We start from the raw sequence: 22,268 nt of genomic DNA, 5'->3' as shown, positions 1-22,268 counted from the left end.
GCTTCCGCTTCTGCAACAATCCCCAGAATCCCTACCCCCACACTCCCAGACCAACCACAGTCACTTTTTCAGCCAGGATCTCATGGCCCTCAGAATAGTTATTGTTGACACGTTGATTATTAACCCATTTTACAAAGGAGGAAAATCAAGGCTCAGAGAAAGGGAGGGTCCCAAGGTCAGGAGCATAAGTGGGAAGCAGATGGAAGGCACTCAACCCACACCCCACCCCTAGGGTATGTAGCCCACAGAGCAGTAATAATCCGCGGCGTCTTCAGGCTGCACGGGGCTGATGGTCAGGATGCAGGCATTATGGGCTGCATCTGTGGCTGCTGAGAAGCGGTCAGGGATGTCAGGGGGGCGGTGGTGGTCCTCCTCTGAGCGGTAGTGGAGGAGCAAGCGGGGGGCGCTGCCTGCCCGCTGCTGATACCAAGACACGCCGTAGTCCCCGACGCTGGCATGGCGGGGGCTGAGCATGCAGGAGAGTTGGGCCACTTGGCCTGGGAAGACCAGCAGTGTGTCCGGCTGGGTCAGGGTTGGCTGGGAGGCTGAGAGAGACAGACACACTCAGGTCTGGCCTGGGCCCCTTCCTTCCTGCCCCTGCCCCACAAAGTCTTGGTCAGACTCCCAGGAGAGTCCTCTCCCAAAAACTCACAGCCCGGTGCCATGGGATCGTCACTGGGTGGGGCACAGAGCTGGCGACCCCTAAGCCCCCATTAGTGTCATGTTTCCAAGGAGCCATGTGCAGCTAAGGATCTAGAGTTCAGAGGGTGCGCTGGTGGTCTCTGGGCTGCCCACCCTCATCCCTTGCCCTACAGACCCCTATCACTTTGGTCACACTGGCTTGTCCAAACCCTGGCTACAGACTGCCGACCCCCAAGAAGCCTCCTGGGCTGTTACTACCCATTGGCTCAGCCTCCGGCCACTGGCTGCTGAAGACCTTCTCAGGGTTAGCATGTCCCTGAGGCCCTGTGGGGTAGGAACCAGCCCACACCAGCTTCCCCTCTGAAAAACTCAAAAGGTGATGAGTCTCTGAGACCCCCAAGAGTCAGAGTCCAAAGGGACCCTAGCAATCTGGTCATTCGCAAATGGGGAAACTGAGGCCCACACAGAGAAGTGACTTGCCTCAAGTCTGGGGCAGGGCCACCTGTGGGCAGTTCTCCTCTCCACCTCAAGGACCCTTCCAAAACCTTCCCCACTGACCACATGGATTTGCTTCCTTACAGGGGACTTCCAGAGCCAGTGTGCTGTCTCCCACTCCACCCCCGGGTGAGCAAGGCCCAGGGAGGGCTCACCTGCCAGGAGGACCCCAGTCAGAAGGAGGGCCAGATGCCGACAGGCCATGGCCAGAGGCAGGGAGGCAGGTGGGAGTCGCTTGTTGTGTTGGGCTTGCGCTGGGCGTGCTCCAGGTGCTTCAGGGCACACTGGGGAGGCTGCTGGACCAAGACAGGGCATGCAAATCAACCCACTGACAAGGTGGGAGGGCGGTGCTGGGGCCCAGCAGCCAGACCTTATCTTCCCAAACGTCAGCATCCTGGCCCCACAGGGCCTTCTTGAGAACAGAAGCCCGGAAATCCACAAGTGCAGTTAGAGCAGGTGGCTGCTCTTCACTGAGGTATAACTCATACGGTCAAGTGCACAAATCTTACATGTATGGCTCAATGATTTTATATATATATCCCTGCAGCCTCTACCCAGACCAAAATTTAGAACATTTCCATCACCCCGGAAGGTTCCCTCACGCGCCTTCCCTGCCAGTAACACCCTCTTAGCCCTCGATGGTAACCGAGTGGGACTCTGGTTAATCGGTTTTGCTGTAGAACGTCAGCTGTAAATGGAGTGATAGTGTGTCCTCTTTTGTTTCTGCTTCTTTTGTTAAACATTATGAGTCATCTGTGTGTGCAGCAATGTTTAATTCGTTGTCACAGCTGTGTGTAAGCCACTGTGTGGATAGCCACAATTAATTTATCCATCTCCTGTTACTAGCCATTCGGGTGCTTTCATCTTTGGCTATTTCAAGGAGAACTGCTGCGAGCATTCCTGCCTGTGTCATTGGTGCACCTGAGCTCTGGTTTCTGCTGGGCAGACACCCAGGACAGGGAACGTTTCCGTTTAGTGTTGGTTTTTTTTTTGGCCGCATCGCACCACGCAGCATGCGGGATCTTAGTTCCCCAACCAGGGATCGAACCCGTGCTCCCTGCAGTGGAAGCGCAGAGTCCTAACCACTGGACCGCCAGGGAAGTTCCCCTTCTGTTTAGTTTTAGTAGATACCGCCGGGGTTCCCGACATGGTTGTGCCAATCTGCACTCCTGTTGTGGGTAAGAGAGTTTGCCAGACCGAGGGGAGCTGACTTTGGTTGGGATTCAACCCGCGCTGGGATTCAAACCTGAATCCCAGATCCCCCTCCTCTTGACTGCACAACTTCAGCCAAGTTCCCCCCTCTGTGCCTCAGTTTCCTCATCTGGAAACGAAAGACGAGCAGTGTGCCAGCCCAAGTGTTGTGAAGGTGCAAAGATAGGACTTTGTGGGAGTTCCTTGGTTGCCTAGTGGTTAGGATTCTGGGCTTTCATTGCGTGGCCTGGGTTCAACCCCTGGTAAGGGAACTGAGATCCCACAAGCTGCACGTTGCAGCCAAAACAAAAACAAAAAAAACATAGATAAGACTTTGTGTGTATTAATCATGCCTTTTATATTCTCTATCCTGATGCTTTGACATCTGGGGCCTTGCTGACCTTGGAGGGACTGGCCCTCCCAGGGTCAGCCAGTTCCTAGAGACAGTAACACACTTTTCAAATGCAAACCAACCATTCCTGAGTCCACACTCCCCTGACCACCTCCCCTACGTGGGGCTCTCACTGGGCCACTGCCCTCCTGCCCTGTCACCCAGGGCAAGTACCAGACAACCAGGGACGGTTCCTGTGCCCCAGAGCATGAAGTTATTCCAAACAGCCAACCCTGAGCCTGCTCACCCCACCTCACTGTTTCTTCCCTCAGAAACCACAATAGAGGCTCCTACCCAGAGTTCCCCCTCTCTCTCTGCCTCCTGACCAGCCCTGATGCTTTCCCATGTGGCCTCCCCCACCATGGGGTGTCATGCCTCCTCCACTTGGGAACTGTAACAAACCAGCTTCTCAATGGCAATCATCTCCTGATCTGCTGGCCTTACCAAATACCTAAAAAATAATAAAACAAGTTAAAGCAGTGTGCTCTTGTTACTTTGTAGCCTTGAGAGCTCGCTTGGGGAAGGTTACAAAGCTCTCACTGTGGGTCCCACTCCAGTCCTAACACCTCCTTAGAGCACCTCCATGACACTCAAGACAAAAGATCCCTCCTCGGCGGCACTAAAGACAAACCCCTCGGAAAACAGAGGGGTGGTCATTGGAGCTGAAGGTCCAGGCCGGGAGTTCCATTCCTTCCAGAATCTGGCTGCAGCCACTCCTGGGCTGTGTTCTGCAGGACACGGGTCCCCAGATTTTGGAAGAAAGTGCCCTACCTGTAAGTTTGGGAAGCGCTGCCCCGGGGCTTTCCCCAGTGTTGCCTCTGAGCGCCTGCTGCAGGCTGAGCACCCAGGTAGCACTCAAAAGGGTTACTGCGTTCCACCCTCACGCTAACTTGCCCGTGGTGCCGTGAGCGGTGCCTCTCACTGCTTTACAGGTGTGAGCACTGAGGCAAGTCCTGTCCAGAGGCAGAGTGATGCTGACGAGCTGCGGGGAGGATCTGGGCCCCCTGGGGCCTCCTGCCTTGAGCTCTGCCTGCAGGGGGTGGATGAATAGTCTAATCACCGGGGTGCAGTGGCAGGGCAGCTAAGAAGGAGGTATCCTGACCCGCCATGAGTCCAGAGGCCCAACCACAACCAGGCGGAAAGAGGGGCAATGCAAACGCTGCCCACGCTGGAAAACAATGGCAGTTTCTTACAAAGTTAAACATACTCTCCCCAGAGGACCCAGCAATCCCTCTTGCTGAGATTTACAGTAGAGAAATGGAAACGTCTCTTCACCCAGAGTGTCTGTACTGGCTTTACTCATAATCACCCAAAACGGGAAACAATCCAAACAGCAGCAGGTGAGTGGATCCACAGACCGTGGCACCTCCAGGCAGTGGGACCCTCCTGGGTGATGAAAGGAAGGATCCACTGACACCGGTTGATGACCCCGGTGAATCCCGCATGCATGGAGCTAGGTGAAAGCAGCCGCACATGAAAGGCTCCGCGCTGTCTGCTGCTTCCCTCTCTGTGACGTGACAGTCTGGAAGAGGTGGGGGCAGGGAACACTGCAGCGCTTGCCAGGGGCTGGGGTGACCACAAAGGGGCATGAAGGAATTTGGGAGAGTGATGGAAATGTTGTGTATCCAGACTGGTGGTGGTTCTGTGAGACTTGTCACAACTGGAAAACACTCAAAAGTGTTTTGTTCACTCAAAAGTGAATTTTACTGTATGTAAACCATAACTCAATAAACTTGACTAAGAAAGGAAAGAAACAAGGACAGAAGAGAGGGAGGCTGGGAGTGAGCCCAGGACAGGGGGCCTTGAGTTGATTGGGAGCCTGCGAGGTTGGTGAGGATCCCGCTTCTGCTACAGCCACGCCAGCACCCCACCCCCAGGAATCTTCCCTGCTTTCAGCCTGGGAGCTCTGTCTCTACTGGTGAGGGGATGTGGTCTCTGGACATCCCTGGGCACTGAGGCTCCAGCCCCCACTAGAGCCCTGCGTCAGGGAATGTCCGGACCCTCCCCAGAGCCCGTTACCGGGATACTGGGGGGAAGGCATTTCCTGCCTAGACCTCTTGGCAGCTCCCACTCCCATGGAGACCAGCTTGGAAGCTGGGAGGGCCTGAGTCTTTTCTGTACTCTGATCTAGCTAGCGGGAGGAAGAGGAGGCCAAGGCTCCTGGACTAGCTGCAAGGACCCCCTGGGCTGGTGGAGCCCAGCCCCAAGGGCGGCTGAGCGGGGAGCTGCACTTGGACCCACCCACCCATCACTCCCCCATCCCCGACACACACGTCTCCCGCAGGGCGCCACACGGGGTAGATCTCAGCCCCAGCTCCTTCCTTAGGAAGTTGGGGGTGGGGGATCAAAGCCCCCACATCTGTCTCCTCCCCCCTGCAGCCATGTTTATCACGGTGATGTCTGGAGGTAAGTGGGGTCCCCTGTCCCGGCAGACTGGTGGGGGTACATTCCCTCTGCCTTGAGGGAGAGTGGGGAGGTGGCAGGGGGAAGGGGTACACATGGGAAGGGATGGGAGCGTCTGCGGAGAGTCCCTTGAGGGGAAACCCCGGCTGGGTCCTGGGAAATGCACGTGGGCTCCTCTAGGAGCGCACGGGCCACGCAGCCACCAAGCCGCTGCCGTGGAGCAAATGTTCAAACTGCTCCATCCCTTAGCTGGTCAGTGGTCCTCCAGCTTCAGGGGGCATGAGGCACCTAAAGCTCTAGCCCCAGCTGCAGATTCCTGACCTTCTGGTGGAGGCGGGGCTGCTGTGGGGTAGTGGGTGAGGGGCTGTCAGGTGCCGGAGGTGGGGCTGAAGTGGGAGGGGAGGGTCGCGTGAGAAAGGCAGAAGTTGTGCACCCTGGTCACCAACATCTTGGGAGATGGAAGGGGGTACATTCCTAATCTCGTAGCCCCATTCCCTGCTCTGTAGGGAAGAGACGGGAGGGAGGCAGAGGGTCCCAGTTTGGGGGGAATAGAGGGTGCCATTCGTTCACCTCTGCTCCTCCCCCACAGCCGGCTGCTGGGAGCTGGTGAACCCCTGGTGCAGCCTGGTGATCCTCATCACCCACCTGAGGCAGAGGGGGCAGGTGCCCTCAGATGGTGAGGGGGCAGGGAGGGGTGCTGGGAGAACCAATGAGGGCCCCCAGGTAGGGATTCCAGCCCTGCCCTGCCTCCCTCTCTGCTTCCCCAGTGACCATAGCCCTCCTGGCTGAGGACGGGCACCTGGTGAACCTGGCTGAGGGACTGGAGGAGGGGCCTTCCCCGGCGCCCTCCATGGGCAGCCCCCTGCTGCAGGAGCGTGGGACCTATGTCCTAGTGCTGATCATCAGTAAGTGGGGCCCCAGATGCCCCCTGTGCAGCTATGTTGGAATATAAGAGGGGGGACAGCAGCCACAGACCACCCAAGCCCTGCCGAGCCCCTACTTTGGCCAGGACCTAGCCCTGACCTTCCCATCCAATGCCCTGTCCTGACCCCACTGTGGGCCAGCAAACAGGTTCAGAGTGAGAGGTGGGGGTGAGGACCACCAGGCCAGCCAGGAATCAGCCTTCTTCCCTCTGCAGAGGGTGAGGGCGGGGCCCCCACCTGCTATGAGTCCCTCCTGGAGAACCTGGATGAGCGGTGTCCAGAGCTGACAGGTGAGTGTCACAGGAGAGCCCCAGGGGGAGGATGTGCCTTCCCACCAGCCCCCCACAGGCAGGGCTTCTTGGGCCTTCCAGAGGAGCTGCGCTGGCTGTCGGGCCTGCCCCCACTGGGCGATGGCTGGAGAAGGCGCGCCAGCACTCTGCATGGCCACCAGGAGCAAGGCCCTCCTTCACGGCCCTGAAGGGTGGGCTTCCTGCTGTCTGGGATCCACTAGCTGGGGCCGAGAGCCAGGTAAGGAGGAGACATGGATCCCTGGGGGGATGCTCATACCCAGATATGGGACCCCTTCCCAGGGGACAGATGTGTGTGCTGAGAGGTGGACCCCAGTGCCAACCCCCCTCAGAGACACACGAATACCCACATGATGGAAGACACTATATCCAGAGACAGGTCCCCACCATCCCGCTGGAGGCTAAGTGCCTGCACAAGGGCAGGGAGACATGGAATAGGGCCTGGCACACTGTAGGTGCTCAGTGCCGAGCTGCTGAATGAACTCAGTGAAGGCAGCAGCACAGGGTGTGATGGCGTTTGAAGGGCCAGCACCTCTGTTCCGGCAGGCCCCGTGACCTGGCACATCACGGCCAAGTGGCCAAGCTGGACTCAGATCCAAGGGGGTTGGCCGTGACCTCTGCCTGGTGTGATCAGGCGCAAAGGCCCAGCAGCATTCCTCTTGCAGAATCTGGAATTTCTGAGAAATTGCAAGGTCACTGACAGAACTTGAGGCCGCCGCGGGGCCCCTAAGATGTGGGTGCGGAGAAAGGGATCCAGAGGCAGAGATGAGAAGGGTGGAGGGGCAGGGGTCCCTGAGAGGAGACAGCACGCTCCTCCAGGGATTCCAGCCCCCAGGAGTCAGACGCCCTTGAGGCTTATGGTCACCTGCTAATGCCTCACCACCCAGTCTGGACTGCCTGAGGCTATCAGATTACACAGGATTACAAGGTCACCCTCCCCACCCAGGACACCAGCTGAAGGTGAAGCATCCCACTCCACAGTGGGACATCCATCCATCCTCCCCCACCCACAGAAAGTCCAATGAGAGTGGACACAGCAGGCTCCAATCTAACATAAACTCTTTTAATTGCACATTTTCGTCTTGGGTCATCTGTGGGGTGAGAAACCCCCTCCTCACTCCCAGTGCCAGCTATGTGGGTACAATCTGACGTCATGGTCTTGCTGTCGGTGAAGGTGTGAAGGTGGCTGCAGGGGTGGCCCCTGAATCTGCACCGGTCTCTTCAGGGCAGGGAGCTCAGACCTGCAGAGGGAGGGCCGGCACAGGTGGAGGTCAGGCCGCAGGTACAGGAGGGACCACCGCTCCCACCCCAGCAGAGGTCAGGGCCTCCCAGCTCACCGTGGTTGTACTTGCACTGCTTCAGGGCCTCGCTGAAGCCCTCACACAGGGTCAGGTCGCTCTGAGTGGTGGAGCAGTCCAGGAACTGCCTGATCTCATAGGCGCAGGGCCCCATCTGCAGGGGCTGCGGGGCAGTGCGGGCCGGGGCCTGGGGTTACAGCACAGGAAGCAGCAAGGTCAGCTTGGGGTTGGCACCCAGAAGAGGACTCCAAAGCTGGGGGTGCCGGCTGCCCCTCCTAACGCCCCCAGCCCTGCCAGGCCCAGCCTGCCCTGTTTAGCCTCAGCTGCTCCATCCCTGAAACAGGGTGAGCCCACAGCCCTCTCAAAGCCACCCTGTTGGTGCTGGTACAGACAGCATTCCCAGCTGCCTCATAACAGGTATGCTGGCAGGTGGGGGTGGGAGGTGAGAGAAGGTTCTAGAAAAGCCCAGTGCTCTGCTGGAGTATAAGCCCCACCCCCACAAGTTCTAGCACCTTCCTGCTCAGCAACACTGATCCTCATGACCCCCGACCCCACCACTAAGCCAGAATTTGGTTCAGGACTGGTGGGGTGCCCAGTGGGGGACAGGCCAGCAGGGAACAGACCCAGAGTCACTGGCTACCCTTCACCCTTGGGTGCAGGGGCTACAGGAAGGGGCTACCTGGGAGAGAGAGAGCACGGACTCAGGAACTTCCACATCCCTCCCTTCTACTAGGTTTAGGTGACCTTGGGCCAGTCTCTGAGACCCTAAGGGCCTCAGTTTCCCCATCTTTAAAGGGCTGGTTGGTGTCTGTCCACAGGGGTCTAGGAACCTTGGCCTCAGGGGAGGGGCAGGGAGAGCCGGCCTGTGACCAGAGACCAACAGCAAAGAGACTAACAGGACCCTTCTTGGGCACAGTCCCCGGCCGAGGCAGCTCTGGACACCCTGGACACTCCTCGCTGGACGTTCCGGCAGCTCCCCGCTCAGTGGCTTTGAGAGAAGGCAGCCTCAGTTTCCCCTGAGCCCTTGCTCACCTGCTGGGCAGCAGGCTCGGCGGGCTCTGAGCTCCCCCCGCTCAAGGCTCCGGTCAGGGCGCTGCCCACGACGTGTCCCACAGCCGAGCCCACGGCCACTCCGGCGGCCGTGGTCGCCATCTGCGCCATCAGGCCGGGCTGGCCCGACGGGGCGGTGGCTGAGGCCACGGCCGAGGACGGCGGGTGGGCGGGCGGGTGGGCAGAGGGCGCGGCGTTGCGGCTGCGGGATGGGAAGAAGCAGGGTTAATCCCGGCCGGACTCCAGGCCGGCGGCCCCAGGGGGCCGCAGCTCCGGAGAGGCACCCTCTCCTCCTCCCCGAGGGTGGACGACCACCGTCTTAGACGCGTGATTACGGTACCCCGCCCCTCCCCCGCCAAGATGGCGCATCAGGCGCCAAGGTCACGCTGTCACGCCCTTGGGGGCCGCGCTTCCCCAGACCCCACCCTGCGGGCCCTCGTCCCGCTCCCACCTGGCTGGCCGGGAGGCCATGCTGCGGCTCCCCCGGGGCATGGTGGCGGCGGTGGGACCGGCTGAGCCGAGTCGGAGACGGCGGCGGTGACTGCGGCTCCGATTCGGGAACGAAGGCGGCGGCGCCTGTCACGGCCGGCGCTGCGGGGCGGGGCCGGGGCGGGGCCGCGGGGACACGCCCCCGGTCGGAGGCTCGGGACCCGGGGCCAGGCTGCACCCCCGAGGGTCACCCGGCCTCTCCATCCGGCAGCACCCGTTGCCGGTGACCCTGCGCCCTCCCAGCTCCTGGCCCGAGCTATGTGCGCCCTGGGGACACGGGCCGCTGTCTCATGGCGCCGAGGGCGTACGCAGGAGCGAAGCCTGGTCCTTCAAAGACCACTGCGGAGCTCTGGGAGTGGAGCTAGGGGCTGTCCCGCGCTTGGGAAGGGGGGCACCGGGAGGCCGGGCCCTGCTCCTTCCCCTACTATCGGACCGGGCTCGCTGGCTCCGGCGTGGCCTCAGGGTCGCGGGTGGACTGGGCAGGGGAAGAAGCACCCACCCTCCGCGACGGTTCCCAAGCTCCCGCCAGGGGGCGTCCTGACCGCTCTCGGACTCCTTCCCGGCAAAATCACTGCGGGGCGCGGGCAGCCCCCGCTGGGGTGCGACGAGGCCCCCTGCGTGGCCCTCCACCCAACCCGACCCCCTGCCCCACGGATGCAACGCCAGACCCCGACAGCGTTTATGCAGGGTGTCCTTCCCAAAGGCCGTAACCTAGAGGTGTTTGCGCGGGTTTGAATCCTGTGGCCTCGAATTTTACCACCTTGGCTCCAGGCCCAGGGCAGGGCAATGCCGAATTTAGGACGCTTCCCAGCCCTTCGGGAACAGGAGGTTTTCATAGTCTTTTATTGCTACCCTTAGCGGGGAGAGGTCCTGACCTCTTTACCACCCCCTCATCACTGTCCCCTATGCCCGAGGGAGGCCTCCCAGCACCAGGACTGTGGGGAGGATGAAATCGCCCACAGCAAAATCATGGGGGAGGGGTCCCAGGTGGGGAAAGGAGGCCCCTCTGTGAGGAAGGGGCAGAAGGGATGAAGGGGACATGGGCAGTACCTGACAGGCTCAGCATGTCTCTACTGTGTCCCAACCACACAGTCCTGTCAGCCAGCCTGGGAAGCAGGGCCCTCCCCTGACCCTCATCTGGGCCTGGGCCCAAATTTTCTCCTCTCTGCAGTGGGGGTGACCATTGGCCTCGAGGTGAGGGAAGCATGTGAAGGGTGGCTACTCTCTCCATGTAGACATGCCGGGCCTGGTCCAGCCTCCAATCCTTTGCTCATGCAGCCCCTGACCACTTGTTCCCATTGCCAAACTGGCCCATCCTAGGCTGATCAGGGTCCTCCTCCTGCAGGAAGCCCTCTGTGACCAGCCCAGCTTGCTGTAACCATGGCTCTCCACTGCGGCCTACAACATGGGAGGTTGTTACTTGAGCTCCCATGTCAGGTGGTTCCGCAAAGCAAGGCCATGCTCCCCTGGAGGCACTCAAGACCACTTAAGGTAGTTACACAAATATTTTTACTGTCTATATTTTCATGTGTATTGGGAAAAAACGTATAATTAGCTCATCAAATCTATGATTTCTTGACCAATGTGGCTAAAATGAGGCTGAAGTAGGCATTTCAATTTTTAAAAGTAAATCACTTTAAAGAAAAAGATGGCAAACAGCCCAGGTAGTAAAAATCACTGCTGTCTTTCCTCTCCTTGCCCTCTAGGGGTCTCTGTAGAGCCTCCCTGGAGAGGCTGTGAAGGCTCCCCGGACTGGGACCCGGAGGGAGGGCTGAGTCAGCCGGTGTCCCTCTCCTCCCCCTCCCCACACCGCCTCCCCGCTTCTTAGGCCCAGGATGGGTGCCCACAGCCTCACACTGAGGCAGCTCAGCACCCCGCCCACCAGGACGGGAGCCACCGCCTGTGTCCTGGCTCCCCAGCATTACCCATGATGGAGCGGATTGCCTGGCAAGGTGGTGAAGTCCCTGGTCATCACAGGGAGTATATGAGCCTGGAGGATCCCTTCCAGCGTGTGGTCATCACCCCCTCCTCTGATTCTCACCTACTTATCCTCGGTCTCAGGAGTCTGGGCCCCCAGTGCCCCACTCAGACAATGCCCCCCATGGCTTTCTGACCGTACCCTCCCACCAGCTAACCAGCTAGAGGGCCTTCTGACCCCTCCGCCTGCCTGCTGGTTTGGAAAAGCCTGATCTCGTCCCTCCCTCTTAGGGCTTCAGTTTCCCCATCTATAATTGTCTATGGTTCTGCGCCAAGCTGGGGTCCTGGCCAGCCGCCACCATATGCCTCAGTTTCCTCTGGGGCACATTTTAATATCCCTTTCCTCACAGGGGCTATAGTGCCATCTTCCAGATGGATCAGCTGAGGCTCTGAGGAGTGGCAGAACTTGCCCGTGGGTACCGCCACCTGTCACAGGCTAACAGGAAGTCAGAGGTCAAGGCCCCAGGGAGACCAGCTAGGGATGCGCCTTCCAAAGGTGGCCTGGTCAAGAGGGGGGGGAGTGAAACGCGGCTCCTCTCAGACTCTCCACCGCATCGGGGAAACTGAGGCCCGGAGCAGCACCGGCTGGCCAGGGTCCCCCAGCACCAGGCCCCTGAGACCGCAGGGCCGGCCCGCCCGGGAAGGATTGGGTCCGCGGGCCGGCCCCCGCCTGGCCAGCCCTCCCCGCCCACCTCCCCCACCCTGGCCGCCAGCGCGGGGCGAGTGCAGAACAAAAGACACGGGGGCGGGGCCGGGCGGGCGGGGGCGGGGCGGAGGCTATAAGGGGCGGCGGCCGGCGCGGCCCAGCAGGCCCAGCAGCCCCGGGGCGGATGGCTTGGGCCGCCCGGCTCCGCGGCGCGGCCCCGCGCGCCCTCCTGCTCCCGCTGCTGCTGCTGCTGCTGCTGCTGCTCCCGCCGCCGCCGCTGCTGGCCCGGGCCCCGCGGTCGCCGGTGAGTGCCCGCCGCCGGCTGGCCGCCCCCCGCCGAGGGGCGCCGGGCACGCGGGCTGGGCCCGGTGGCCGAGCTGGACCCACGGGGATGCCCGGGGTGGCCCGGCGCGGCCCGTTACCCGAAAAGCTGTCTGGGTCCCTGGGGGGCGTGATAGATAGTGAGCTTCCCGTCCCTGGAGGTGTGCAAGTGGAGCCTGCGCCGGGATCGCTCAGGCTGGTGAGCGGGACTCCGCTCCCCACTCCCAGCTCTGGGACCTGCTCCTCGGCGCCCCGGCCGAGATACTGGGGTGTGTGTTGGGGGAGGTACAGCGGGAGTGGCTACAGGGCCCCCTATTTACTGCAGGGACAAAGCCCATCAGGTCTCAGGCTGGCGTCAGCCTCCAGATGTGTGGCCTCCGTGAGCACACCTCCAGGCTGGAGGGTTAAGGAAGCGCTGGGGAGGGCAGCCGGTGCCGGGGAAATGGGGTCTGAGCCTGGAGGAGGCGCCACCACCTGGCACCTGAGAGTGGCGATATTGGGGAGCGTGGAGCCAGGAGGCAGCATGAGTGTGAGAGCTAGTGTGTGTTATATGAGTTGGGTGAGAAAGAAGGGGCCGAGAGCAGGGAGTCGAGACCCTCAGAGAGCAGGGGGTAGGGTCAGACAGGGAAGGGAGAGGAAGGTGTGATCGGGAGAGGAAGGAGGTCCCGGCATGTGTGACAGCCTGTGTGTGCCTGGGAAAACTGCACCCTCCCCTCCGGCTGGCGCTTGGGGGGGACCAGTCCCGGGGCGGCCAGGTGGGCCTGGGGTTACAGCCTGGGCAACTGCAGACCCAGAGCCCGCTGGGTACCCAGCCCACTCAGACGCCCAGCTGAGCATCCAGCCAGCCCAGGCAGGGATGGGAGCATTAGGGGGGTGGCAGGTAGAGTCCAGTGAGGAGGGAGATCTGGCCAGGCTGGGCCCCTCTGTCCAGCCACGCCAGCTCTGCCCTCCCCTGCCCTGACTATAGGAGCAGGAGAGGACAGAAGGGGTGGTGGGCACCTCAGTCCAGGGACCCTGCCTCTTTCCCAGCCCCTCCTGGTCCCCTAGACCTTGGGGCAGAGTCAGAAATCACCCTGGGTAGCTGTTGAATCCATGGGGTTCGGGTATGGGAGAGACCTGGGTTTGAACCACGTGACCCTAGGTGAGCCCTCTGGAGCCTCAGCACCCCCGACCCCAGTCTTGTCTGGGTGGGTGGGAGGCAACAGTGCCCACTGCTGGGCTGCAGAGTATATGAAGTGAGGCCAGGAGAGGGCTCAGCCAGGCACACTGGAGACATTGTCACCTGCAGCTGCTACTTTGCTGCTTGTGCAGGGTCAGTCGGGTCTGGGTCTGAGCTGGGCCGTTGTCTGTCACGCTGCAGATATGCAGGGAGCATTTGGGGTCGCCTCCGATGTGTTTATCCCCGGACTGCTGTTGGCAGGGCCAGAAAAGCTCTGTAAATATTTATCCATCCCAGTTCACAGCCTTCAGGGTTGATGAAAGCCCCGCCGCCCAGTGGGGTGGACGCTGCCTTCCCTTCTGGAGCCAGCGGGGGAGGTGGGGGGAGATGGACCTGCCTGCCCACTAGCAGTGTGACTTGGGCAGGTTGCTTGATCTCTCTGAGCCTCAGGGGGCATAGAATGGCGTGGTGATGCTCCCTGCCTTCCTCACAGTCTAACCAAATGCCCTCCCCTCAGGGTCACCTCCTGCCCACAGTAAAGAGAGTAGCTATGAGTAACTGTCCCGCTGGACCAACAGCAAACAGACCCAGAGAGGGGCACACCCGGCCTGGCCTTACCCAGCACTTTTCAGTCTGGGGTCTTCCCTCACCTCCCCTCTGCTAGGTACCTCCCATTTTCCTAATTGGAGGTTGACCCAGGGGCTGACCCCAAGCCTCTAGCTCAGCCAGGAGGCTGAGTTCCCCAAGAAATTCCTCGAGTATGTTTGAGGCTGTGGTTTGGTGCCCGCCAGAGAAGGGTGGGGTGAGGGAGCTGTGCACCCTCCCTAGGGCAGGCTGAGGGAGGCCGCTGGCCAAGGAGGAGGCAGACCTTCTCCAAAGAGGCGCATTTCTCAGGAATGTGGGTTTTGGAGACAGGCCAGAGCTGGGGGGATGTGGGGCTATGGGTGGGGAGGGATGAACCCCAGATCTAGGCCCAGCTCTTGGCTGACTTGCTGTGTGACCCTGAGCCAAGACCTTGACCTCTCTGGGCTCTGTTTCTTCCCCTGGGAAATGGGGTGATACCTGCTCCCCAATCCCCCAGGGCTGTAGATGAGGCCAGGCGTGGTCTATGCCCACCCCCCACCTCACTGCCTCCCAGCTGCCCTGGGGGGACTGGCACACCCATCTGAGGAATCAGGTTGCTGCATGCCAGGCCTTGCAGCTAGGGAGGGCCCCTGGCCCCAGGCCGGAAAGGACTTGGGAAGAGAGAGTGCAGGAGGTCGGCAGGGCAGGGAGCATGTGTCCTATCCTAGCAATGGGAAACTGAGGCCAAGACCCCTTAAATGGTGGGCTCCAAGAAAAAGACCCCACTTCCCAGGGGCCTTGATCCTAGTGCCTCCTGCTCATTCGCTCTCCAGTACCAATGAACGTGATGTGGGCGGGGAGCAAGAGGCCCCTGGCTTGTGGGTGGACCCAGCACGAGTCACTCTTCCTCTCTGGGCCTGAGAGCTCCCTTCTAGCTGCAACTCCTTTGTTACGATTTAAAGTCTGGAAACTTCAGGGGAGCTGTAGGGAATTGGGTGGAGCAGATTCCCAGGTGTGGGAGGGGAGGGCCCACGGGGCAAGAAGCCAGACCAGGAAGAGGCTTTTCTCTGTGCCAGACACTGCAGCGGGCATTACAGATGGAGGTCATTTAGCCCTTTGCCACGGCACCATTCCCATTTGACAGATAGGAAAGTCGAGGCTAAGAGAGGACAGTGACTTGCCCAGGGTCACTCCATCCAGGGTCTCCACAGCACAGAACTGGGCCTTCTGAATCTCAGCCCGTGGCTCTTCCTGCTGCACTGACAGTCCCATGATCCAGGGGTCCTCGTGGGGGATCCATGAGGACTTGGTGCCTTGTGGGGGCAGGAAAGAAAGGCACACCCACCCTCCCTCTGTGGCTGGCTGCTCAGGCCTCACTGGGGGGAGGAGCTGTCTGCTCGTGGGCATAAACAGAGCTTGCAGGCTGGGCTCTGGGCTGTTTGGGGCTCCCAGGAACGACACAGCCCTGGCCTTCCTGGGGAGGGTCCTCAGACCCTGGCCAGGGTTGGGGGGAAGGAATCTATTTATCCTGGAGGTCTATGGGCTAGACCTTCCTGGGGAGGGGAAGGTGCAGGCCGTCATGGCTTGTCACATAAGTCTGGGGTCCACATCCTTGATGTGAGACCTGGCATGCATATCCTCCCCAACTTATGCTGGGGATGGGGGTGGGGAGGTTCAGTGAACCTGCCTCCAGAGTGCCTGGGAAGTGGCAGGTGCTTAATCATTTCCCCTTCCTTCTCTTCTGTCATCAAGGTGAGGCCAGCCTGGGTCCCTCCTCCAGGGGTAGGGTGACCCCAGCCTGAAAAGCAGAGCAGAGTAGCAAGTAGGGGGTGGGTTGTGAGTGCAGACAGCCCACCACCTGCCAGCTGTGCCCCCCACAAGTTGTTTAACTTCTCTGGGCTCCGGGTCCTCACCTGAGAAATGGGGATGATGACTGCACAGATGGTGGGAGGTCCCATCAGGGGCTGAGAGCGTGTCCGTGGAGCAGTTGGCAGCGTCCTAGCCTAGATACGGGTAAGCTGCAACAGCCATCAGTACTTAGTACTGGCACACTCAGTATGGATGGGCTCTGTCAGGTGATCAGCCATTCAAGAAGCAACTCTGAAATGGGGAAAACTGGCCCAGGGCCTCACACCCCAGAAGCTCCAGGTGTCTAGACGACCCCTTCATCATGGGGAGTCCTTGGGGGTTGAGTGGCTCCAGGGGGTTGAGTTCTTGGTGGCTCTGGAATCGGGAGCTGGGGGGGTTAGGATGCTCATCAGAACTCTGGGGCACCCAGGGCCTGGGAGAGCCGCCAGAGGCTGAGGCCGAGGGTGGGGCCTCGGTGGCCCAGCTCCCACCCCAAATATGGCTGTGGGGAGGCCACAGCGGCCCTGACCAGACAGGCCCAGACTAGACAGGCGCTGAGTCTCTCAGCAGACGGCACTGCTCTGTGCCTCTCCCTCAGCTTTACTGTGTCCCAAGCCGGGCCTTCGCCCCCTGCCTGGGATGCCAGAGTCCTCACCTGGCCTGGCCATGCCCTTGCTGGGTGACCCCGCCGGGTCTCTCTACCTCTCTGAGCTTCTGTTTTTTCCATGCATGAGAACTGCGACCTCCATCCTGGGACTCTCGGAGGGTGGGAGCTCCAGGTCAGAATCACTGTTGCTGGTCCAGGGGCTCTGGCACGGTGGGGCTGGGTGTCTGGTAACTGTCTGTCCCCCATACCCCCGTGGAGGGGGCAAACAGAGCACATCTAGCCCGGCCGTGTACCCAGCCCTGGCAGGGCGTGAGCAAGACTGCCCCCAGCAATCAGACCTCAGTTCCCGGTGCCCTTCGCACTTTGTATGCACTGCCTGGTTCATCCTCAGATCCGCGCTCTGGGGAATTATCGTCCCCGTTTGTCAGGTGAGCAAATTGAGGCAGAACTACAGCCCCTCCACGCTGGGGAGTGGCTGCAGTGGCTGTCCTGGGCAGGAGCCAGCTCACGTAACTGGAGAGGGCAGAGTGGGGGCCGGGGGTGCCCAGGAAGAAAGGGAGGTGGAAAGGTATCTGCTGGGGGGGGTGGAGGGGGAGTTTCCCTGGCCTTTCCTTGGAAGCTTTGTGGGGTCCCTTCCTGGGTGTGTGTGAAGAGTACAGTCAGGGCTGCACCCCGACCCAGTCCTCACCAGCCCAAATGGCAGGAGTAGGTACCCGGCAGCCCAGGCCCTCCACAAGGGGGCAGGAGGCGGTAGGAGGCCTTGGAATCAGCATCTGGACGCCAGTCAGCCTGCGCCAAAGGGCCCTGCTGCGTGACGGCCTCAGCTTGGCCATCGACACGGCCGGCTGGAGTCGAGTGAGGGTGCGCCGACCGTCCACACCTCTGACCATGGGCCACCAGGACCCAAGGCCTGAGCAGGCCCCTGCATCCTCTCTCCTGCACAGGATGCCCACCGCCGCCACCCAGTGAGGAGGGGGCCGCAGCCCTGGCGTGAAGCTCCTCCCAGCAGCCCGGCACCTGCCCCGACCGCCCAGAAGGCCCCTCAGCCTGCCACCGGCCCCAGACCTCCCCGCTGCGGCGTGCCTGACCCGCTGGACGGGCCGAGCGCCCACAACCGACAAAAGCGGTTCGTGCTGTCGGGCGGACGCTGGGAAAAGACGGACCTCACCTACAGGTAGGGCCAGGGACTGCGAGCAGGCTCTCGCCCTCCACCTACCGCCCTCACCCTGCTTCTTGAGACACACTTGTGCCAGATCCCCATGGTAACAGGCTGGTGTATCCACTGGCCCCCGAGCCCCCTGGGTCAACACCCCAAACCCAAACTTAGATGCCCACACAGATGGTACCCCCTGTACCCATGCCCTCCCTCAGCAGAGGAGTCTCAGCACATGCCTGGTCACACCGTAGACATGTGGGGACACAGCCTTCAGTCAGCCAGGCAGCCTCTGTGGGGATGCACTAAGGGCCAGGTCCTGGGATTCTGTGGTGAATGAGGCAGGCACGGCCCCTCCTCTCAGCGAGCTAGGTGTTATCCACACTGGGTTCCTATCTATCGCTGCAGCTTGGGATCCGAGCAGGTAGGGAGCAGCAGTGGCAGGACAGGTAATAGCTCAGGTGGCCTGAGGTCCCCCAGGGTGATGCAGTGGGGCTCATCCTGGGAGAGAAGGTGTGAATACTGGTGTGGTGCCCCGAGGCATTGGAGCCGAGACTGCTGGGGGCTCCGGAAATGTCCTGGGTGGGGAGCTGGGAACCAGGAGGGGGCAGGTCTAGGGCCCAACGTCTCCCCACAGTGAGCGGTATAGTCAGGTCTAGAAGGTGGGCCTCGGGGCTCCTGGTCCTGTGTTCTTTCCACCCAATGCAGATACCCATGGGCACCTGAGGACACAAACCCACACAAAGATGTGCCCATGTGGCAGAGGGACTGGTGTGCCACACCTGAGGCCCAGGGCACACCTGGCCTGTGTCGTGCATGCCTGCTTCCCCACTGAGCAGCATCCAGGGGCAACTCCTGGCCCAAGAGCCATCAGGGGCTGACGCTGCCCCATGAGCCAGGTCCAGGCCCCTCCTCCTCCCCCAGGATCCTCCGGTTCCCATGGCAGCTGGTGCGGGAACAGGCGCGGCAGACAGTGGCAGAGGCCCTACAGGTATGGAGTGATGTGACGCCACTCACCTTTACCGAGGTGCACGAGGGCCACGCTGACATCATGATCGACTTCACCAGGTGAGCCAGTGGCCGGGGACCCCTCTAGGAATGAGCCCCACCCATCAGCAGCCACTGACTCTGCCCCCACTCCCCTGCAGGTACTGGCATGGGGACAACCTGCCGTTTGATGGACCTGGGGGCATCCTGGCCCACGCCTTCTTCCCCAAGACCCACCGAGAAGGGGATGTCCACTTCGACTATGACGAGACCTGGACAATCGGGGACAACCAGGGTATGGGCGGGGGACCCACTTTCCAGATGGGGCTACTGAACATCATAGAGAATGGGGACTTGCCGAGGTCCCTGAGCTGGGCCCGCAGCTCAGTGTCTTGCTGCAGGAGCTCGGGGATTGCTGGGCTATCTCCCTTTTCCAGGCACAGACCTCCTGCAGGTGGCAGCCCACGAATTTGGCCATGTGCTCGGGCTGCAGCACACGACAGCTGCTAAGGCCCTCATGTCCCCTTTCTACACCTTCCGATACCCGCTGAGCCTCAGCCCGGATGACCGCAGGGGCATCCAGCACCTCTACGGCCGGCCTCGGCTAGCCCCCACATCTAGGCCCCCAGACCTGGGCCCCAGGGCCGGGGTGGACACCAACGAGATTGCACCACTGGAGGTGAGGCCCAGGAGGGTGGGGAGGCAGGAGGTGAGGCCCTGCTTCCAGCCCCGACCCCCACGGCTGGCCTCTGTGGCTCCAGTGCAGGCTCTTTCTGACCCTTCCCTCCTACCCCAGCCAGACGCCCCACCAGATGCCTGCCAGGTCTCCTTTGATGCGGTCGCCACCATCCGCGGCGAACTCTTCTTCTTCAAGGCAGGCTTTGTATGGCGGCTGCGCGGGGGCCGGCTGCAGCCCGGCTACCCTGCGCTGGCCTCGCGCCACTGGCAGGGGCTGCCCACCTCCGTGGATGCAGCCTTCGAGGATGCCCAGGGCCACATCTGGTTCTTCCAAGGTGAGTGGGGGCTGGAGGTCACCCTTCAGGAATATCATGAACAAGGGTAGGGACAGACGGCAGATGTGATGAACAGATGGAGGGTGCCCCGAACTCTTGGGGCCAAGGAAGAGTATGGCTCACTCCTCTGGGCACAGCTGGGAGACTTCGTAGAGGAAGCGGCTATCGAGGTTGGAGTAGAATTGAAGGTATCACACCCCATGGAGCATGTGTGATTATTACCCCTGGTCTAGAGACGAGGCTCCGGGGCTCAGAGGTGGTGAAGTGACCTGCATGAGGGCACAGCTTGGAAAAGGCAGAGAGGGATGTGATCTGGGTCTGGCAGAGACGAGAGCCTGGAGCATTGCAGGCGGCAGGGACTTCACAAGGGCCCAGCTAGGGCCTGCTGCGGCAGGGCTGGGCCCAGGGATGGGCAGCAGGTGCCTGTCCGGGGCAGCCAAGTGCAGGGAAGGAGTGGGAGCCAAGGCGGCCACTCTGCTGCTTAGAGTAAACTTCCCCACGTGTACCTCCCAGTGCCTGCATTGCCCAATGTCCTACTTGGGGGTGGGGGGTGCCAAGCAGGCATTGCTGGCCTTCATGTTTTACGGACAAGGAAACTGAGGCTGGGAAAGTCCGTGGCCATGGTGGTGGCTGGGCGGGTCCACAGTGGCTGGACGTGGCAGTTGGGCAGCTTGTTGCAGCCTCCACTCTCTAACAGGAGCTCAATACTGGGTATACGATGGTGAGAAGCCAGTCCTGGGCCCCGCGCCCCTCTCTGAGCTGGGCCTACTGGGGTCCCTGGTCCACGCCGCCCTGGTCTGGGGCCCCGAGAAGAACAAGATCTACTTCTTCCGAGGCGGAGACTACTGGCGCTTCCACCCCAGCACCCGCCGTGTGGACAGCCCCGTGCCCCGCCGGGCCACCGACTGGCGAGGGGTGCCCTCTGAGATCGACGCTGCCTTCCAGGATGCTGACGGTGCGCTGGGGGTGGGGTGGCTGGGGGAAGCGGTGTGGTGGCTGCATCTCCCACCGGTGGTGGCTGGGCATCAGCTCTCATTGCGGGTCCTCTGCCTGGCGAACTCCCTCTCTACCCCCTCCTTGTGCCAGGGCAGTGCTAGACCCCTGTGCTGCTGATGAGGAGACTGAGGGCCAGAGAGGTGCAAGGACTTGCTGAGGTCCCTCGGTCGTGCCTGGTGAAGTAACTGCTGCTTGCTGAGGGCCAACGAGGCTCTGGGCACAGTGCTGAGCTCTGTACACGTCTCATGCGATTTCCCGATGTAGCATCTATTATGAACCCAGTTTCCAGAAAAGCAAACAGAGGTTCAGGTGCTGAGGTACCTAACCGGGGCCACCAAGGTGGACAGAGCCAGGACCTCCACCCAGGCAGTCCCTGCTTCTAGCCAAGAGCCACCTGCCTCCTGTGATCTTGAAGCACTAGATCTGGGACTCACAGTCCAGTGCTCTCTCCCGTGTCCCCCCCTTTGCTTCTGTGCTCCCCCACATCGGGACCTGCTGGGAGAGCTGTCCTGTAGTGGCCTTGGGCTCCTGGGCTCCAGGTCGCCAGTGTCCCCCATCTGACTCAAGGCACAGGAGAGGTGGTGAGAGGGGCGAGATTTGCTTTCCTGAGAGGCAGGAGTTGGGCCTCCGAGGCTCTGGCCTCTGTCAGGCTGGGTGGTAGCTCAGACCAGACCCTGGGGCAGGCAGAAGGGCTTGCCCAAAGGGAGGTTTTGGAAGGGACACCCTGGGGTCTACAGGTTTCAAGGAACTCAGCAGTGGCCAAGGTCTGCCCACTGGGACTTGCCCCTGTGTCCACTCGCCCCGCCTGACCCTCCTGTCTCCTCAGGCTATGCCTACTTCCTGCGCGGCCGCCTCTACTGGAAGTTTGACCCTGTGAAGGTGAAGGCCCTGGAGGGCTTCCCCCGCCTCGTGGGCCCCGACTTCTTTGGGTGTACCGAGCCTGCCAATACTTTCCGCTAACCACGGCTTGGATGTCCTCAGGGCCGCTAACCCCTGCCAGGACACCGACATCGGCTGGAGACTATGGCCATCTTTGTGGCTGTGGGCACTGGGCACGGCACGGAGCCGTGCCTACTGGGGGTGGGGGTGGGGGCGAGCACTGCCATCAGGACTGCAGGGAGGGCCGCGCGGGTCGTGGCCACTGCCAGTGACTGCCTCAGACTGGGCAGGGCGGCTCCAGCATTAAGGGTGAGGGTGGCCTCAGGCCAGCTCCACCCAACCTTTGCAGGTCACAGTCAAACCCAGCTGCCCTGGGTCTCTGTCCCCATCCTTCAGGGTAGCACCTCAGCAGGGCTGGGGGAGTTGGAGCCCTCACTGTCCTGGCTGTGGGGTCCCACAGGGTGCTGGCATGTGGGTCCCAGGGCACTGTGCCTTCTGTCTTTTCCTGAGAAGTCAGCTCTGGTAGGTGCTTGGAACTGGCTGCCTTCCAGTTGGTGGTTCTGGAGACCTGTTCCCCAGGATCCAGGGCGCAAGGGCCAGGCAGCTGGGGAGGGGGGTGCTTCCTGCCAGAGACCCTGGGACCTGGAGGCCCCAACATACCTCAATCCTATCACGGGTCGGATCCTCTCCAGCCCTCACCCCACACCAAGCCCTCCAAAGCCATGTAAATGTGTACAGTGTGTATAAAGCCTTTTCTTTGTTTCTTTCTTTTTTTTTCTTTTTTTTTTTTTTTTTACTGAGGACTGTCATTAAACATGGTCATTTTCTACCTGCCTGCCTGGGGTGTCTCTGTGACTGCAAGGCCAGGATGGGGGGAGAGCTGGGCCAGGGAGGTGGGAGGCCTGGCTGGGGACCTGCTCTGCCCTGG

General features: G+C 61.2%; 4 protein-coding genes across 5 annotated transcripts; 2 read left to right on the top strand and 2 right to left on the bottom strand.

The window, feature by feature from the left end:
* Positions 1–228: 228 nt before the first annotated feature.
* LOC132503160 (pre-B lymphocyte protein 3-like) lies at positions 229–1,341 on the bottom strand. The gene is made up of 2 exons (XM_060119572.1): positions 1,293–1,341; positions 229–545 (listed from the first exon to the last, which is right to left on the bottom strand). Exons 1-2 carry the CDS (start codon positions 1,339–1,341, stop codon positions 229–231), a joined length of 366 nt encoding a protein of 121 aa, XP_059975555.1.
* A 3,759-nt stretch (positions 1,342–5,100) lies between these two features.
* Positions 5,101–6,523, top strand: C15H22orf15 (chromosome 15 C22orf15 homolog). Its single transcript, XM_060118349.1, has 5 exons — positions 5,101–5,125; positions 5,712–5,798; positions 5,890–6,027; positions 6,261–6,335; positions 6,417–6,523. Exons 1-5 carry the CDS (start codon positions 5,101–5,103, stop codon positions 6,521–6,523), a joined length of 432 nt encoding a protein of 143 aa, XP_059974332.1.
* Positions 6,524–7,395: 872 nt separating this feature from the next.
* On the bottom strand, positions 7,396–9,296 carry CHCHD10 (coiled-coil-helix-coiled-coil-helix domain containing 10). The gene is made up of 4 exons (XM_060119174.1): positions 9,153–9,296; positions 8,684–8,903; positions 7,691–7,838; positions 7,396–7,594 (listed from the first exon to the last, which is right to left on the bottom strand). The coding sequence occupies exons 1-4, from the start codon at positions 9,191–9,193 to the stop codon at positions 7,575–7,577; spliced, it is 429 nt and encodes a 142-aa protein (XP_059975157.1). The 5' UTR covers positions 9,194–9,296; the 3' UTR covers positions 7,396–7,574.
* Positions 9,297–11,997: 2,701 nt separating this feature from the next.
* On the top strand, positions 11,998–22,024 carry MMP11 (matrix metallopeptidase 11). Of its 2 annotated transcripts, none has more exons than XM_060119691.1 (8): positions 11,998–12,117; positions 17,257–17,486; positions 18,390–18,533; positions 18,614–18,747; positions 18,890–19,131; positions 19,249–19,465; positions 20,163–20,420; positions 21,288–22,024. In XM_060119691.1, exons 1-8 carry the CDS (start codon positions 11,998–12,000, stop codon positions 21,419–21,421), a joined length of 1,479 nt encoding a protein of 492 aa, XP_059975674.1. In that variant the 3' UTR covers positions 21,422–22,024. The 2 variants fall into 2 exon arrangements, with proteins under 2 accessions (XP_059975674.1, XP_059975675.1); XM_060119692.1 differs by having other exon boundaries at positions 19,253–19,465; positions 21,288–21,422.
* Positions 22,025–22,268: the final 244 nt, after the last annotated feature.

This window comes from Mesoplodon densirostris, chromosome 15 (assembly GCF_025265405.1).
Source record: "Mesoplodon densirostris isolate mMesDen1 chromosome 15, mMesDen1 primary haplotype, whole genome shotgun sequence".
In the NCBI taxonomy this organism is placed as follows: Eukaryota; Metazoa; Chordata; class Mammalia; order Artiodactyla; family Ziphiidae; genus Mesoplodon; species Mesoplodon densirostris.
This window is presented reverse-complemented; position numbering and strand designations above follow the sequence as displayed.

Bases quoted from the DNA above. Each gene is read 5' to 3' on its own strand.
- MMP11 (XM_060119691.1), top strand. From the start codon at position 11,998: ATGGCTTGGGCCGCCCGGCTCCGCGGCGCGGCCCCGCGCGCCCTCCTG. The intron at 12,118-17,256 runs GTGAGTGCCCGC...TCTCCTGCACAG, and splicing joins CCCGGGCCCCGCGGTCGCCG to GATGCCCACCGCCGCCACCC. The intron at 20,421-21,287 runs GTGCGCTGGGGG...CTGTCTCCTCAG, and splicing joins TGCCTTCCAGGATGCTGACG to GCTATGCCTACTTCCTGCGC.
- C15H22orf15 (XM_060118349.1), top strand. From the start codon at position 5,101: ATGTTTATCACGGTGATGTCTGGAG. The intron at 5,126-5,711 runs GTAAGTGGGGTC...CCTCCCCCACAG, and splicing joins TATCACGGTGATGTCTGGAG to CCGGCTGCTGGGAGCTGGTG. The intron at 6,336-6,416 runs GTGAGTGTCACA...TGGGCCTTCCAG, and splicing joins GCGGTGTCCAGAGCTGACAG to AGGAGCTGCGCTGGCTGTCG.
- CHCHD10 (XM_060119174.1), bottom strand. From the start codon at position 9,193: ATGCCCCGGGGGAGCCGCAGCATGGCCTCCCGGCCAGCCAG. The intron at 7,839-8,683 runs GTGAGCAAGGGC...CTGTAACCCCAG, and splicing joins CCGAGCCTGCTGCCCAGCAG to GCCCCGGCCCGCACTGCCCC. The intron at 7,595-7,690 runs GTGAGCTGGGAG...CTCCCTCTGCAG, and splicing joins GCAGTGCAAGTACAACCACG to GTCTGAGCTCCCTGCCCTGA.
- LOC132503160 (XM_060119572.1), bottom strand. From the start codon at position 1,341: ATGGCCTGTCGGCATCTGGCCCTCCTTCTGACTGGGGTCCTCCTGGCA. The intron at 546-1,292 runs GTGAGCCCTCCC...TGTCTCTCTCAG, and splicing joins GACTGGGGTCCTCCTGGCAG to CCTCCCAGCCAACCCTGACC.